This window comes from Plectropomus leopardus, chromosome 17 (assembly GCF_008729295.1).
Source record: "Plectropomus leopardus isolate mb chromosome 17, YSFRI_Pleo_2.0, whole genome shotgun sequence".
Classification (NCBI taxonomy): domain Eukaryota; kingdom Metazoa; phylum Chordata; class Actinopteri; order Perciformes; family Serranidae; genus Plectropomus; species Plectropomus leopardus.
Window position 1 is genome coordinate 25,356,144 of NC_056479.1, and position 16,783 is coordinate 25,372,926.

Here is a 16,783-nt window from a genome sequence, read left to right on the forward strand (position 1 = left end):
TGAGCGTGATGGCGCAAGGGAAAATTTCTCAATCAGATAAAAGGCAGTGAACGGATGTTCATGACAGCAGTTGAAGTTGACATTGATTCACCTTTCAGTGAAGACTGAAACTGCTGTCTGCCAGGAGATGATGGCAAAGTCTTAACCACAACCTAAATCACTTCAGAGAACTGCTGCATAACAAAAAATGAAGCTAAAGCTACAAGACAGATTCTCACAGGCAGTGATTGAATGGAAAAACTTCAGCAATAAACTAAGTTACTTTTATAAAAAGGAACAGATAGTCAGTTGATTGTTTTGTTAGATACACTCAGCTAAAAACTAATGCAGTTTAATAAAAGAGCTCAGAAATAAATCCTACCTTTAGGAAGAATGTTCATTTTTTTGTTCAAACTGTAAATACAGGCGCTGATTAAACTTATTTGTCATATCAGATAATGTTAAATTGTGTTTCATTGTGATGATAGGTGCTTCTAGTATTTAGTCTACTTGCATTAGGCTGGAAATGATGAATTTATGTGTTTTTTCCCCATCTTGCCACATTTGTTCTGTATATTACTTGTGTTATAAGACAGGTACCATTTTTGGGACTTTTTTTTCTTGCTTTTGTTTTTATTCTGGAATAGCCTTTGTTTTTATTGACTGCGTGTTTTATTGTATTCTGTGATACACTTTGTGAATTTTATTGCTGTCAAAGGTCCTATATCAAAAAATGTGTTGTTGTTGTATTCCATGCTTTTCTGCTGCTTTTAATGTTTTGGTGAGACAAAGACAATTTTCCACTCTGGTGGAAAATAAAGTGATATTCTACGTTTATCTAACACCAAACACACACCTAGAAGTAGCTGCAAACTGCTGTCATGGAAGGTCTATGGAAATCTGCAATGGCTGCGTCGAGCTCAGTGAGATGCAGCCATTTGAGTCGGCGGCGAAGTTCAGCCGAACTTAATGTTCATTCATTCATTCATTCATTCATTCATTCATTCATTCATTCAATTTAAACCCTCAGAAAACACACTGACGAAGAACCCTTGTTTTCAGTTGTGCCAAGGTTCATACTGCAAACACAACTTAAAACAAATAGCAATACGAGAAGAATACATAGCCTTATCATTTTAGAAACAGATCAACAATCAACAGACAATTGCCATTAATAAGATTAACAGTTACACCTTGGAATTCTCTCAGCAGTTTGAATGAGGTTAAAGTTTTGTGGGAGTGTATTCAATGAATATAAGGTGCAGTAAGAAAAGGCTGATCAGGGGATAGTTGGAGATAGTTTAAATTGAAATTTAAGGGGCGAGTCCTCGACTCCAATCATATGTTGACCTATGAATAATTTCTTCCTGACAGAAACACATAAACACGCCTCCCGGCTGCAGAAAAATGCAATTATTGTGGTAAGCAGCACTTCCCTGCTGCTTGGTGTGTTTTCAGCGTAATCAACTAGTTTATCAAAGGGAAATGAATCTGTATAATTATTTTGTCACTTTATCATGAAAAATGTTGCTCATTTTTCTTAAACATGATGATTTGATAAGTTTGCTTTGTCATAGTTAACTGGATGCCCTTGGGAGATGGGACTGTTGATTGAATGAAACAAGCTATTTGAATACATCTTCTTGGGCTGTTGGAAATTACAGGCATTTTTAATAACAGATTAATAAGCAAGAAAAATTATCACTGCTGACAACTGAATCTCTAGTCAGTATGTGACAGGTTGGAAAAGCAAACTTTGCATATAATCATACCATCTTTTGACATTAATGTGCTAAACAATTAGGACTGCACATATAGTTTTTTTTAATTGTCATTGCCATAAACACATGGCAAAATACTGCAGTATTGCACTCAGGGATTTTTAAGTTAATAAGTCAATAAAAACTGCACTTTAAAATTAAACTAGAATTCCTTTTGCTTTTGTGTCACTTTATTTTTTTTAAACAAAAAGCAATTTGTTGTATTTTAGCAGAAAGCAGCAGGAAGTACCACTTAAGTATCTGCAATATTCAACTATGTTGTTGCAAACTGCATATTTTCTTCATATCCCTCCCTAAGAACAAACAATACAATAATATTTTTCCATATAGAGTTTAACCCTGTGGCTGCATGATGCAAAAAAATGATCTTAAAATGGAGTAAACTCCTTAAACCACATCCTAATCAGTCATAGTTAAGTTTATCGACAGGCTTGCTTGTACTACTATATTATCACACTGATTAGAAAACACTGAAAACCTTTACATAACCCATAAATAAACAGTTGGGGTTTTCTAGTAACGTACACTAAACGTGATTTTAAAAGTTGCATCAGCAGTTCAATAATCACTTAATAGTTTGAGATAGTGATTAACTAATAGTGCGAATGTAGTCTTTTTCAGCACACGGACCAAACTTTTTTTTAATAATTGTTATCTACTTACGCGGCATGATCCCTTGGTTGACTAACTCTGCTCTGGACCTTCTCTGTTGTAGCTTCAGCTGCAGAACTGAACACAAAGACAGAGACAGACAAACAGTCATTCACTACAGAGTGATCAGAGAGCATCGTCTAACCAACCATATATCATCTCTACTTCACTTCCCGGACACAGAAAACCACAACGGTAGTGACATTACTCACAACTTTGGTGCGAGTAAAGCAAACATGAAGCATTAAATAAGAATGCTTTCTGTGTAGGTTTTTATTAATCCTGTTTGCTGCTGATGATCAAAATTAATTATTTGTGGTCTTCTGCGAGAAGACGTGCAAAGGTTTTCACACACTACAGAGGCAGAGGAAACACAAACATGAACACACATACGCACCAAAACCACCACGCAGACACACCAACAGCTTCCTGTTTCAAGTATTTGATAAAATAGCAGCATACACACTTTGCTGCTGCATGTGTCACATCTCATCACCGCAGAGAAGCGGGGTGTGTAACACAGATAAAGAGGTTTACATACATGTGTTTAATGTACCTTAAAGGTCATAAATGCAATTTTTTACATGTATTAATCATGTTTAATTGTGGATGGGTGAATGGATTGCCTATAACAGCCTGTGCATAGCTTTCTATGTAAAGGACTCGGGACAAATTCTCCAGGAAAATCCGAAGGATATGAAGTTTTGCGTGTTCCTGCGTGTTTTAATTCTCTTCAGCTCCACAACAACTACTGATGTATTAAGAGACCTGGATACAGCATTGGAGGCAGTGCTCAGTGGTATATAAAAAAATGAAGAAACATTGCTTACATTGGCCTAATGTTATTCTAAATATGATTGTATTTATTTTCCAAAATTTTATCAACATGATGCCGATCAGTCTTTTGTACGTCACGTCACTTTTTTGGCTGATGACCAGGTGCTTGCTCACGCTTTGATGGGATTTTGACTGCAGTTCATCTAACGGCCTCAAAGAAAAGTGTCCTGAATAACAAGAATTTTCTAAAAGTTACATACAGAACCTTAAATTTATCCTGACTTTTGATATTTTGTATTATTTCACCTACGCGTGTGATTCATACACCTATTCAGGTGTATGAAGGCTTAGATACCATTAAATGTTAACATTGAACCATCATTAAAATTTGCATATTGGGGCCATGACTTCATGTTCAGACACTCAGATAAGCTATGAAACTTGTTCTGACTCATCACGTTCTGAGCAAACCGCGCAAAAATGATCAGCAAAAAGTTTGAGGGCCGAACTTCCAGAATGAAAATATAAATTGTCAGGAAATGATCTTCTGCAGATCGGCAGCTGCTGGATATCTGGGTCATGAAATCAGCATGAAAGTGTAACAAAATATGGCATCTGGAAACATTTTTGGTTGAGGGCTCTTTTCTCCCCCACACCCTGACTATCTGCAGTTATGATATCAGCTCACACCTCAGCACTGCAGATCTGTGGTTGAGGTATTGCAAAGTCATATGTTGTGGCAACTTACAGCAACAAGAACACATGACCTTGCGTACACTATAAACTATACGATGTTGATATTAAATTACATACCAGGTCCTGATTTCATTAACCTCTTCATAATTCTCTTCCTCCTCTGATGTGAGGAACATACTGTTTTTAAGTCTCGCGTATTGTGCCCACAAACCCTCACTGCTGCGTCATTCAGTTTGATCAGAGCTCATCTGAAAGGACGAATCCATAAAGTCGAAATTTACTGCTGCCCCTTCTGGACTGAAGCCAATCACCCCGATGACATTCAAAGTGTAGCTCAACTTTCCTCAGCACAGCGTTTCTACACCACAAGCTGAGATCCCACACGGGGTCATTTGATCAGCAGTCAGGTTAAAGTCAGAGTGCAGGACTTTTACATTTTACAATGAACGTTCGTTACATTCCAGTCCGAGCGAAACAAGTTCACACAATGCTGATTAATATCGCCAACATGTTTCCTCTTTGTATTTCTCAGTATGTGAGATTTTGATGTCTGTGGTGACTTTCAAGCGCAGGCACACTGAAGTTGATGTTTTATGTCAACCAGCCAAAGCACACAAGAGGGACACAAGATTAATTTATTTATTTTAGGTTAGATTTTTTTACTGTTGTACTGCTTTTTATTTTGCTTTTTTTTATTTTTACAATGTTTCATCTGCATGTGACTTCTTCTGACACTATGCATGTTGACAGTTTGAAATAAATACAGGAAAGGTGGCGAGACCAGCGACGTAATGATGATTAGAATTTAAATTTTCACAGATTAGAGTGGATTGTATTTTACATTTATGTTTACACACTTACATACTGAGCATATTTAATTACTTACTTTTTATAGATCCAAATGTTTTCATTCTGTGCCAATTGTTGCTCTTACTGTATTTCTTTTTATTATTCTTATATACTGGTGTTGATGCTTATTTCTACTTGCTATAATTCTCTCTGCTGGCATCAGAGCGACTAACGAACCGCAATTTCCCCTCTGGGATCAATAAAACATTTCTGATTCTGATGTTGCAGCAGATAGGAGTATGGTAGACACTACGACATCTATAGAAATCCTTAGAAGTGTCCAAAAAAGCAAAGAAACTTGTTGTTCAGAGGAGGGAGTTAAAAAAAAAATAACAAGACTTGAAGAGAGCTCTCATTCAGTGTGTATGTAATTACTCTCTTTGCCAGAGGTGAGAGAAAAAAAGTTTCTCCAGCTTTAAGTTCGTAAAACCAACAAATTAATATTCCATGTGATGTGTGCGGTAATTGCATTTAAAAGAAGGGCCGCAGGCCAGAAAAGGGCCTCATATAGCAAAAAAAAATTTAAAAACTGTTGTAATCATTTTATGAATGAGCACAGGAACTACTCATAGATGTAAATAAATGTAGGTAAAGCCACACCATAACATGTATGGGTAATAAATTGTTCTAAAGCTACACTCTTAAAAGACAACAGATGAAACAAATACAAAAAAACTATTAATAAATTCTTATCATTTTAGGCAGCGATTCCATAATGTGCTGTAAAACCCTTTTTAGCCACTTAGGAGCGCCATGAATATTCATTTGGAGTTGTGTTTCTGGCCACCTGCTGAATCTCCGTCCAATATTCACTCCCCTTTTGGCTCAGTTTCTGTCTCCACCAACTCCCAAGGGAAATATTTGGTTCTGAAGCTGCTAAATGCTACACTATGTTCAGCGGCTAAATTTGTCGACTGTTTGTTGCAGGACATGGTGTGTGGGTTTCAGAGCTTTTTTTTTTTTTTTGTCGTTGAAAGCAGCTGTCTGCTCGGTCAAAAACAATAATGAAAGCGGTCAGAGTGAACCAAAACAGTAAAGTTGCACACTGGAAAACCAAAATAATGAGCTCAATTTAAAGCTCTGCAGTGCTATGGGGAACTGCAGAGGAAGGTTATAATACAGTGGGCTCATCATTTGGGGTGGTGAAAGCAAACTGATTGCCCAGTGAGTCCAAGAATTGAGATTATATTAAACAAATCGCAATAAAAATGCACTGTGCACTGCGTGAAGGACTGACGCTATTATTTTGTACAGAACCTGCCTAAAAACTTAATCCCAAACGTATTCTTTTGAACTTTTTATCTACTTATTGCATCCTTTGGCTCACATCCCTGCTCTTCTCTCCATCACTATACAAAGAGACGTTATTCCTCATATACCAAACATGCTTTTCTTCTTTTCTGCTAGTGTCAGTCAGGTCAACTAACAAAGCTAGCCTCACTAATTTCCCCCTTCATGCACCTAAAATCTCAAACCACAGCTTATCTTTCTCATGCACTTCCTTTCTTTGCTCCTCTTTTTCAGTTATCTAAAGTCCACATAGCTGTTTATGCCCTAAACTCCGCATTGTTGTGTCTAAATGTATGTTTTTTTTACGCAGTAGAAAAGATGTGTGTTTTCTGGCATTCCAGCAGTGCTTGGTAATAATGAGAGCAGGCTCTGTCGCTGTGGCCTTTTGCAGGCAGACTCAGCAGACAGTCGCTCTGTGTGTCCTACAGCAGCCAAAGATAAAAGCATTCTTCTTCCTTTGATTTCTGTGATGAGGATGCGACTGACGCAGAATGGTGCAGTTTCTCCTGTCGGCAGCACGCAAGATTTAACTGGGTCCTACAGGCAAACATGGCCAGACCAACAAAACAAACACTAACACAAATACTCATTACAACAATGCAAAACATGTACACGAGCGCATAATAAACATGCAGAAATAAACATTCAATTTTTAATTCCTCAGTTTATCTGCGTAGTGTGAATATACAGACAATCATAAAACATACCCACGCACACTTTGCACCCAACATACACAACCACACACACACACAAAACACACACAAAACACTTGTTTTCGAGGCAGATGATTTGTGCCAGGAGATGACAGGCAAGTGATGCAATGTGCTGATACAGAATCTATTCTGGGAAAGTGTGCTCATTGCTCAAATGTCACCACATAACAGCAAGTGCACCTTCACTCAACAAGTTTAAAGGAATAGTTCAACCATAAAATGTTCATATATGTATCAAGTAGTCACGTTACGTTGAATTTGTGAAGAAAACTGTTGTTTTTCTAACATGCCTCCACGATGAACGAAAAATCCAAAAACTAAAAACTACAGAATAATTGAAGTCATAAGGGTCCACATTTAACAACAGCAAAACTATATCAAACAATCTGTTAACAAACTCACAAACAACTCATGCAATGTCATCCAAGTCTCATTTATCCAGTCGCATGCTCAGTGCTTTCCAGACAAATCCATTTTTTTTCTAAAACCTTGCTTTTTAAAACTGAACTGAAAATGCGCTACCTGAGACTTCAATACTAAGTCTTTTGAGGTAATTTTGGGGAAGTACTGAGCATAAAACGGGATAAATAGGACTTGGATTATACCTTAGGAGTTTTGTGAGAGCTTGAAACTGATGTGAGTTATAGTTTTGCTGTTGTTAAACATGATTTCCTATAAATCAATAAAACATGATGTCCTTTAATGCAGACAAGAGCAATTTTAATACTCCTACGTGACCATCAGTCTATACAAGCTACAATTAAGAGGAATCTTGGATTGCTTGTGCAAAGGGTAAATAAAATAACGTAAAAAAAAACTTACATACTTACGTACGTAAAAAAGTACGTTAACTCTGAATTTACAAATACAACCGCAAATTAGGCTGAATGCCAATGCTCTGTTGTGATTTGAGAGATTTAAAAGCAACTTCAAACAAGGATTCTCCAAATGATCTGCAGCCGAACTGCAAGCACTTTTCTCAGACTTATTTAGTTTGGCAACTGTCTAATCATGACAAAATATTGCAGACACAACGAACTGCATCTATCATTATTATTTCGCAAATCACTGCTTCGAAACGATTTTAGGCACATTTCTTTTGACAACTGAATTTGTTAAACTCTTCTGACCCGTGTAGATTATATTCATAATATCATTATAAAAAAATCATAATTAAATTCTATATAAGTTCAATTTACTTCCTTAGCGGCCTGTTTCTGTCATCAGCGGGGCACTTCCTGTACTTTGTGCCCTCTGTTTTTATCTCCAACCTGTGGTCCTCCTCTCCGCCCCTATCTCTGTCCTCTCACTCAGTTTTCTATTTGTGTCCATGTTGTAACCGCTTGGAACCCAATCCCTCTGGGCTGGCAGATAAATTAAAAGGAACATTACTGTAAATTGCCAACACACACACATACACACACACACGAGAAGAGATAGTTGAGAAGAGTGGGACAATTTGTAATAATAACTCTGAGCTTAAAATTCTGTCAGTTTTTCTAATTATTCCCAAAAGTGTAATGAAGCCTATGTGTGTCTGTGTGAAAATATGTCCAGCCACAATCCACAGAAAATCACACAGTGCAACATACATCTGTAACAATCAAAATCCTGTTCAGCAAGCACCTGTTTCATTACAAAAATCGAACCAAAACTCTACCAAAACTTCCACTGCTCTAATGGAGTTTCAAGTTTATTGTCAGTTTAAAAAACAATAACAATAAAAAGGAACCTTAAACTGCATTTTTAGGTGTTGACTCAATCCATGACATTACTCTTTAAACTTCTCCAAAAGTCTCGTGGCGTTTGTCCTTTACTAAATCTGTCCAAACTGCTCAACAGGTTGCTGAGTTCATGTGCTCAAGGCAAAGTGCTCCGCGCCAGGGCTGGCTCAGCCTCAACTGTAACCCTGCCACTTGTAGAGTATTTGATCCACTTAACACCTGGGCCCAGAAAATAAACCTGGAAGGCACTCTGAGGGAGGCCCGTACACTTAAAACGGCTAACACAGTTTATAATATGCTGCTTTTTAAATCGACTATAACCTGCAAAAATTGCCTGAGTTCCATTTTGGGTAATTATAGCATTTGTTCTCCAACACAAATCTGATGGCCAGAAAATATGTTGACATCGTATGTTTCTGTAAACCAAGAACATGTTACATTTGCATGTTGTTATGTAGCAGAAATAGTGAGACTGTTTCAACAATGCTGTGGTAAAGACACAAAAACGCGGTAATGGTTAGAACAAGATCATGTTTAACCTTAAAATACCCAGCTGCTGTTGCCACAAAACACCCACATTTAAAGCCTAAAGGTCACTTGAAAAAAAGATAGGTCACTACAAGACACTCACGTTGGGAGCCTAAAAAGCCACTAGAAAAATACAGACAGCTCACTCCACACCACTCACATCTGGACTCTTACAAGACATAAACAGGTCACTACAAAACACTCATATTTCCCCAAAGAACCAGTGTAAAAACACAGGCAGGGTGCTACAAAACAAACATATTTAGAGCCTAAAAGTATCTGAAAAAGCACAGGTGGATTGCTACACCGCATCCATGTTTTGAGCGTTGAAAGCTGATTGAAAAATACTAACGGGGCACTTCAAAACAGACAAATTTGGAGCATAAAAAGCCGCTGGAGAAACACAGCTGGCATACTACAAAACACCCACATTTGGAGCCTAAAAGCCACTTGAAAAGTACAGACTGGGTGCTACAAATGACCCATGTTTGGAGCCTAAAAAGCCGACGATAAAACACAGATGTGTCGCTTTAATAAACCCACGTTTGGAGCCTAAAAAGCACCTGAACAAACACAGACAGGGTGCAACAAAACACCCACGTTTGGTGCTTTAAAGCACCTGGAAAAACACAGACTGGGTGCAACAAATCACCCATGTTTGGAGGATACAATGCAAAACACAGTAAAGTAGAAAAAACAGCAATGACTCAATAAGATAGAGCTGGTTCTGTTGTTGGTCTTGTGCAGCAGTCTGCAGATTGGCAGGCATCTCGTCCAGGTGACACACCATCCACCATCTACTTCCACTTACTGATGATAAAGTCAGCTCATTTACAGCTCATACAGACATACATATGTCATTTTAGAAACGTTGACATGAAACGTATGAAATGTACAAATATAATGTATTTATGGTTTGCAGAAATGTATAATAGCGACATTTCTTCTGGAGACTGGGCTGCCAAAAGTGCAGTCAGAGCATAAACCCAACAAGCTCCATACAGTTGAAAAGCATTGCATGTGTTGCAAGTTAGACCATATAAATCTTGAATGTGCACTAGCAGCATGACCCACAACAGGTATCCCACCTTTTCTTAGGCTCTGACAGGCCCGGCGCTCTAACTCAACCCGTAGGGCTCTCTCAGTCATGTTCCCTCTGAGTGGCGAAGGCCTGAGCGGGGCAGGGTCAATGCGGACACAAGGCAGGTGCTCCAGCATGGCCATCAAACTTAGAAATTACTCAGAACGAGTTTCAGGCTAAAAGAAAAGAAGCAGGAAGTGGGCTACAGCTGAGTCCAGGTGATGGATTTGTCTGAAAGTCTGTACATCCGCAAAAAAAAGAACAACGTAATCCTCTTTGATGGTTGCCAAGTTGCTGGTTACAGTTGTTATGAGTGAAAAGAAAGAATATTCTTCAAAGCAAAGTATAAAAAAAAAAGGGTTGTGCAAAGTTTCTGAGATCAAAGACTATCAAAAGAGATTCCTCCTCCTCATCAGAAAGTCTTTTGCAAAAAAAAAGTCCTTGATTATATTCAGTGAAAACGCTGGCAGTGACCTGTAAAACCTGATGTATCACAGTGTTGAAATAAAAAAAAAGGTGTGTATAAATACAAAGCTACTGTACCACAGCTTTACAAGAGCTTCTGCTGTGTTTGCTGCAGCTACAGGACTGACTGAGATGCATGTTTGTGCTCTGTGTGTGTGCGTGTGTGCGTGTGTGTGTGTGTGTGTGTCAAATGTCGAGGAATCTGTGATCAAGCAGTCTGTCCCAGCTGTTGCTGTACTCAGTCACTCAGCCGCTGACAGACACAAACAGGCGCACACGAGCACGCACACTAATACACATACGTTCAGAGCGGAGCCCTGTTGATTCCTCTCACTTAGCACTTCTGATCTGAGCTCTGTGTGGTGTCGCTGATATGCACCTGTGTGAGTGCCTCTCTGCCGTTAGCCCTCAGGCCTTAAAATTCATTAAACACACAAAACACCATGACACCTGCTGCCAATCTGCATGGATCTTTTCTGTCTACTTGTTTGTTTGACTGTCTTTCTGCCCACTTAAGACTTGTGTGTTTGCCATTTTCTGCTTACTGTGTTCAAGGAAGTCTATTTGGGAACTTCTCTTTTACAGTTTAATACCGAAGAGGACACCGGCAACACCTGAGATTGTCATACCATCTGAAAGGCAGATTACCACAGCCTCAATCTGCAGTTCTACAACAGAAAAAACTGAAGCAAAACACTGAGCTTCATGCTTGCTGCTTTAAAGCCCACTCTTCTCGTAATCTTTATACAGTAAAACATACATATGTAAAGAAAGTCCCATATATGCATGCTCTTTACAGCAGGGTTGACATTACATGACTTTTTTAAAGAAAAAGAATGAATCTCAATGTCTAAAATCCCGGTTTTAAAATATCCCATCTCCATTAACAATAACTTTTGATCAGCCATGGCTTTCTAAAAAGACAATGTAATATTCTGCTAGACGCCGAGAGCCAGAAAGTCAGGAAATGTGAGTGCAAACAGCCCTTCAAGCAAACACCCCCAGTAAAAAAGTAACAGCAAAATGGTTTTCAAAGACAAACATAATGAGATTCAGCATTAAGAGCCTTATCTCTTGTAAATCTTTCTTTGAAGCCAACATTACAGGCCTGCAAATTACTTCTACACAGGATTTGGATTTTACATGGACAAAAAAGAAGAAAATATATAACTGCAAACTCTAACTCTGTAGTTCAGCAGGTCAATAAAGCGTATACCTACATGCCTTTATCTCTCTTTCAGCTTTTCCCCTCCCTGTCTGCCTGTCAGTATAAAACACCTGTTCCCTCCCATCGACAGTTTCATTCATCCCCATTATTAAGGCTCTGTCCCAGGTGACATCAGAGAATATGACATGACATTAAAAGGTGAGTGAGGGCCCTTTCAAGGTGAAAAACCGAAGCGCTCCCTTCTCATCTGTCGCTTAGCATCACAATGAACCAATGCCGCTTGTCATGTTCGCATTATGTAGATGAAACAAATTAGGCGTCGGCGGCGGTGCTTCAAAAACAAAGAAATGATTGCAGGCATAAAGGACTGTTAAGTGATCCGATGATGCGTATTTGTGTGCACATGTTAAATATGCAGGATGAAGTGTCTGCGGGTGCATTTTTGTATCAGAGCGTGTTAATATGCGAGATGTGGAGTCCCCAGGCGAAGAACTCCTCAGTCTGACAAGAGAGGGGAAAACGAATCAGGACTCTGATCCGCCATTACTTCAGATAAGGCCCCAACCAAAACGCCGGCAGGGATAATCCCGCTTTGCTGGGTGTGTTTGCGTGCATGTGTGTAAGTGTGTGTTCTCAGAAAGAGTGTATCTACATGTATGTGTTCAAATCTGACTAACATGTAATTTATGTAAAGGTAAAAAAGTGTCTAAAGATGTGTTCGCACACTTTTGTTTGTGTCTTACTCAGTTCAGTCTCCATAAATCGTGTGCTCCTATCAGTCATAAATGCTGAGATAAAAGCCAACAAATTGCTCAGGGCTCTGAGTGGACTGTAAATCTCTGTCTCTCTCTATCGTTCTCTCCCACACACAGAGCTCGATGCTGCTCTGTCAGTGGAGAAAGATTTTAATCGCTGTTTATTAATATACTGAAAACGATCTCAAAGCAGCGGTTTGGAGAGGTAGGGTTACTGAGGTCGTTTGAAGGTGAGGGGAGTAGTTCCTCTAAGTACTTGAATATCTCTGCTATATAGCAGAAGTTTTCAAGCTGTGGAGGAAGAAGGAGGAGACGTCTTAAGATGTGAGCTAAAGATGCTTTATGACAAAAAGGGGCCAGGCACTTCCTGAATGCTACACATTCAGAGAGACATGAACAGAATTGACTGTGCAGAAAGCAATAACATGCTTTCACATACAGTTGACAGGCGTTTGTATTAAATGCTCAAGAATACCACAACAACTACATCGCAGATTTATGAATTTCTGCAAACTTTGGTATGCAAACTTTAACCTCTTTAACCTCTTTAACCTCTCTGTAACTGGTTTCCGTTTTTATTTGTACAAAATTGCCTTTTAATTCTCAATTAATTACTGCATAAACAAAAAATAAGAAGCAGCGTTGTTTAATTAGACTGTACATCTCATTGTAAAGAAAGTAGTAGGCCTAAGTATTATAGTCTTTCGAAGGATTTTGTGATCACAAAAATGTAACAAAAATTCAGCCAATCCCTGTGAATTCTGCACGACCTTGCGATTTTGTCCAATCATAGCAACTTTACTGCTAATATAACTATTTAAAACGGGTAACGTGTGTAAAATATCATCATACCCGATGGTTATTTACTGGTTTAACAACATTTGAGACATTTTTCCATCAGTGTGAGATTAACGTCATGTCAGATGTTAACGGCTGCTGCAGGGCTTCTGCACAACGGCAAAATAAGAGTAGTGATTAGATTACTTTCGTTGTGTTAGCTTGTGGTAATCGTAAAGCACAAATTCTAGTCTGGACCAAAGAGGTGGCTGATTAACAAACCGACACTGGCTTTTCTAGAGGGCATGCTTGATAAAAAAAATCCTGTTTAAGATGTCTACAAAGCAATCGACCATGTTCCTTTTGATCAATGAACGGTGTAAAAAACAGATCCTTATGAACAAACATTTAAATTCAGACGTGTTTTCTGCTTGACCCTCGCTCTGACCTCTTCACCCTGCAGAAATCCTACCTATGTGTTCATCAGTGTCTCACTGACATCTCTGGGGAAGGTCGACCATGGATCTATTCAATCTATTCTGCCGTTATGTCACCGAGAGGAAATGATGAGACGAGGGGTCAGAGGTCATTGCCAAAAGTAGATGCTGCACACAAATGTGTCAGAGTGTGTATTCATTAAAAACCTGACTCAGTACTTCAGAGAGATCCCCAACAGCCCCCTGCTCTGTAAAACAGGAAATTAAAGCAGCGCTCTGAGGCTGCAGTGCGCTGAGGAATAGTTATACAGGCTTCAAGACATTACGCTAATGCTTAACGGAAGCTGGATCCAGTTTGTTATATATTTGTTATATTTAGAGCATGGACTTAATAACTGGTTATTTTGGAGAAGCAGTTTTAAAGATTAATTAATTCTTTTTTAGGTTTTCAAAAAAAAATGCTCACGAATAGCTGCATAAGTTTTTAATAAAAAAAAGAAAGAATTCAAATTATTCCTTGTACATTTTAATTTCTGATAACCAAACTATGGCTATAACTGTCATTTTAATATTTTCCGCTGTTATCTAAGGCTACATGTCAGCCTCATCTTCAGTTTCGTGGCCTTTGCTCCTCCTAAAACAAGACAAAGCTGTAAACAAGTGTCAAATTAACTCCGACTCAACGCCTCCTCACCCGGTGCTGTTGTCATGCATGTTACTGTCATACATTCTCCAATAATGAGACTTATGACTTCCACTGAAAGACTATTTTTCATCTAAGAAAGTTCTTTGTAAATCTTAAAAAGTACAAGTTTATAACTGTATAGAAAGTGTATTTTTTCTAATTAGCTGCTGACTCAATGATATCCATTTTCCAACCTGCTCTATTCCCAATGCTCTACTTTATATGAGTCTGTCTTTCTTTCAAACTGGCCATTAAGGAATAATTCCCTTTAAAATGAAAATGTAGTTGTTAACTATTGATCCACGTCAGTCAAACTGAAGTCTGTGTGAAAACTAAAAGCAGGATGAGTTAGGTTAATCTAACTTTTCCTGCAAACTATGAAAAATAACGGGACCCTACTTTGACAGCTCCAAAAGATTCATGAAATGTCCGTATGGGTGACAGCATAGGTCCATAGTTGTTTTCCATCTTTTCTTCCACACTGAATAGTCATTATAATATATTTTTTACACATTATAGTAATTGCATTGAGGTGTATTATTATGGTCCATTTCTTGAATTTATTTGGTCAGGCACAAAGAGACCTTGAGGTCAGAGGTCTAGGGATGGTCAGGCCTGGGAGTCCAGTGTGAAGAATACTGGAGCCAGGTTAAGAATAACATGGAATGAGGCTCCCTCCAAAAAAGGATATATTTGTGGGGTCTTGTGATTGATTACAGCAGGTGAAGAGTTGTTTTACTGAAGAATGTATTGATGTCTGAACCTATATAAGAGACTTGCATGAGCTGTAAGACAGAGAGATTCGTATTGGTCCTGAATCCTCTCACAGGCAGACCATGGTGCCTGGTGGATGCTGAACTTCGTTGTAATAAACTTATTCTTATGCAACCAAGTCGGTGTCAGCGGAGGTTTCTACATCATCTACACATCACTGCTATTTAATAAACAACAGTATATTTAAAAATATGTTACAAAAAAAATAAACATAAAATAAATACATTTTTCAGCACTTTTTAGGACTTTTTTTCTTATTTTCAGGTAATTTTCTTACCTGAAAATAAGAACTGTAACTCATTTCTGGGTCATTTCATGTTAAGTAGCTCATTTTCCTCTCCCCGTGTGTTTGAAAAAAATCAAAACAATTTGCTAAGGTTTCAGAGGGTTAAAATGACAGTATTTGTTAATGGAGTCTGTCTTTGAAGAGAGCATATCTTTTACCATGAGGACAGTTTCCCGTCAAAAAGTTTGTTTGGGAAATACTGAGCATTCGAATGGATAACAAAGACTTGGATTATATTGCACAAGTTGTGTTAGGAGATTGTAAACAGATGTTTTGATATAGTTTTAACGTGGACTCCTTTGACTTAAATTCATTAAGAACTTTCTCAGTTTTGGGATTTTTCATTCACTGTGGAGGCATTTGAGAAAAACAAAGCTTTCTTTAGAAATTTAACATAAGTATTTGATATACAAATGGTCATTTGGGGATTGAGGTATTCCTTAAAGTTTCACCTTCCCTCCTTCAGCTCACCTATAAACCCTTCTTTTGACCTTATACTCTATTTTGTTCCTCCTGAGTTCTCCTGACCCCACAGTTTCCCTGTTTCCTCAGCCAATAAAGTTTGTTCACTTCAAATCACCCCACACCACCGTGCAACCAACCCTCCTCTGATATTACATCTCTCTTTGCTCTTAACCTCTGTACTCACTCCAACTGGTTTAAATAGCAGGACCAGCTGGCCTCATCGCTATATCCAGAGCCTCTTTATCTGTGCACACTGGGTTTAGGGTTGCACACACCTTTCACACAAACACACTACCACATGCACAAGAGTTATTCAGGGTTGATTAACAGGATTTGTAAAGGACTAAAATCTTACTTGAGCCCATCATATTGTATTCTGTTCTCAATCTATGGAATCGCATTTATTCGGCTTTACAAAAATACTGGATGTAATACTTGTATTGGCCAGAAGGCGGGGACATGCACCACTTTAAAATAGAGGCAACCCTGTCTGACTGGTGCGCCCACATGTTTCCGATCACTGCATCAGCTGTTTACTTACTGCAGCATATATATTCACATCGCAGAACTGAAACACAAAAGCAAAATAACGATACACGTGCTGCGACTTTCTAAAGAAAAGAGAAGAAAAGACAGAGGAACATTTTCCTTGTGGATAAAACTTTGTCCATTCACTGGAAAATAATTTACACCTAACAGGATGATAGCAATTAATTGGTTAATGATCAATTAATGGGTGGTTAAAAAATGAATGTGAAATCTAATCAATAGCATATAGTTTGCGCCCCATCTGTTTCTACAAACCAGGACCAGGATGACCACCAGCTACTGTATGTAATATACTGACTATACATAAGTATCTCATACAGCCCCAGTTCAAAAATCCCAAATTATCCCTTTAA

The 16,783-nt window shown here is 38.4% G+C and overlaps 1 protein-coding gene across 5 annotated transcripts in view; it reads right to left on the reverse strand.

The window, feature by feature from the left end:
• Nucleotides 1–16,783, reverse strand: part of LOC121956816 (myocardin-related transcription factor A-like) — a 43,531-nt gene that overhangs the window by 22,683 nt on the left and 4,065 nt on the right. For 4 of the 5 annotated variants that reach the window (XM_042505210.1, XM_042505209.1, XM_042505212.1 and 1 more), the window contains exon 5: nt 2,424–2,489. In XM_042505210.1, coding sequence (XP_042361144.1) covers nt 2,424–2,489 — 66 coding nt within the window. Of the gene's footprint in view, nt 1–2,423; nt 2,490–10,076; nt 10,154–16,783 lie in introns of those variants that run through there. The other variant, XM_042505211.1, reaches the window with a different exon arrangement.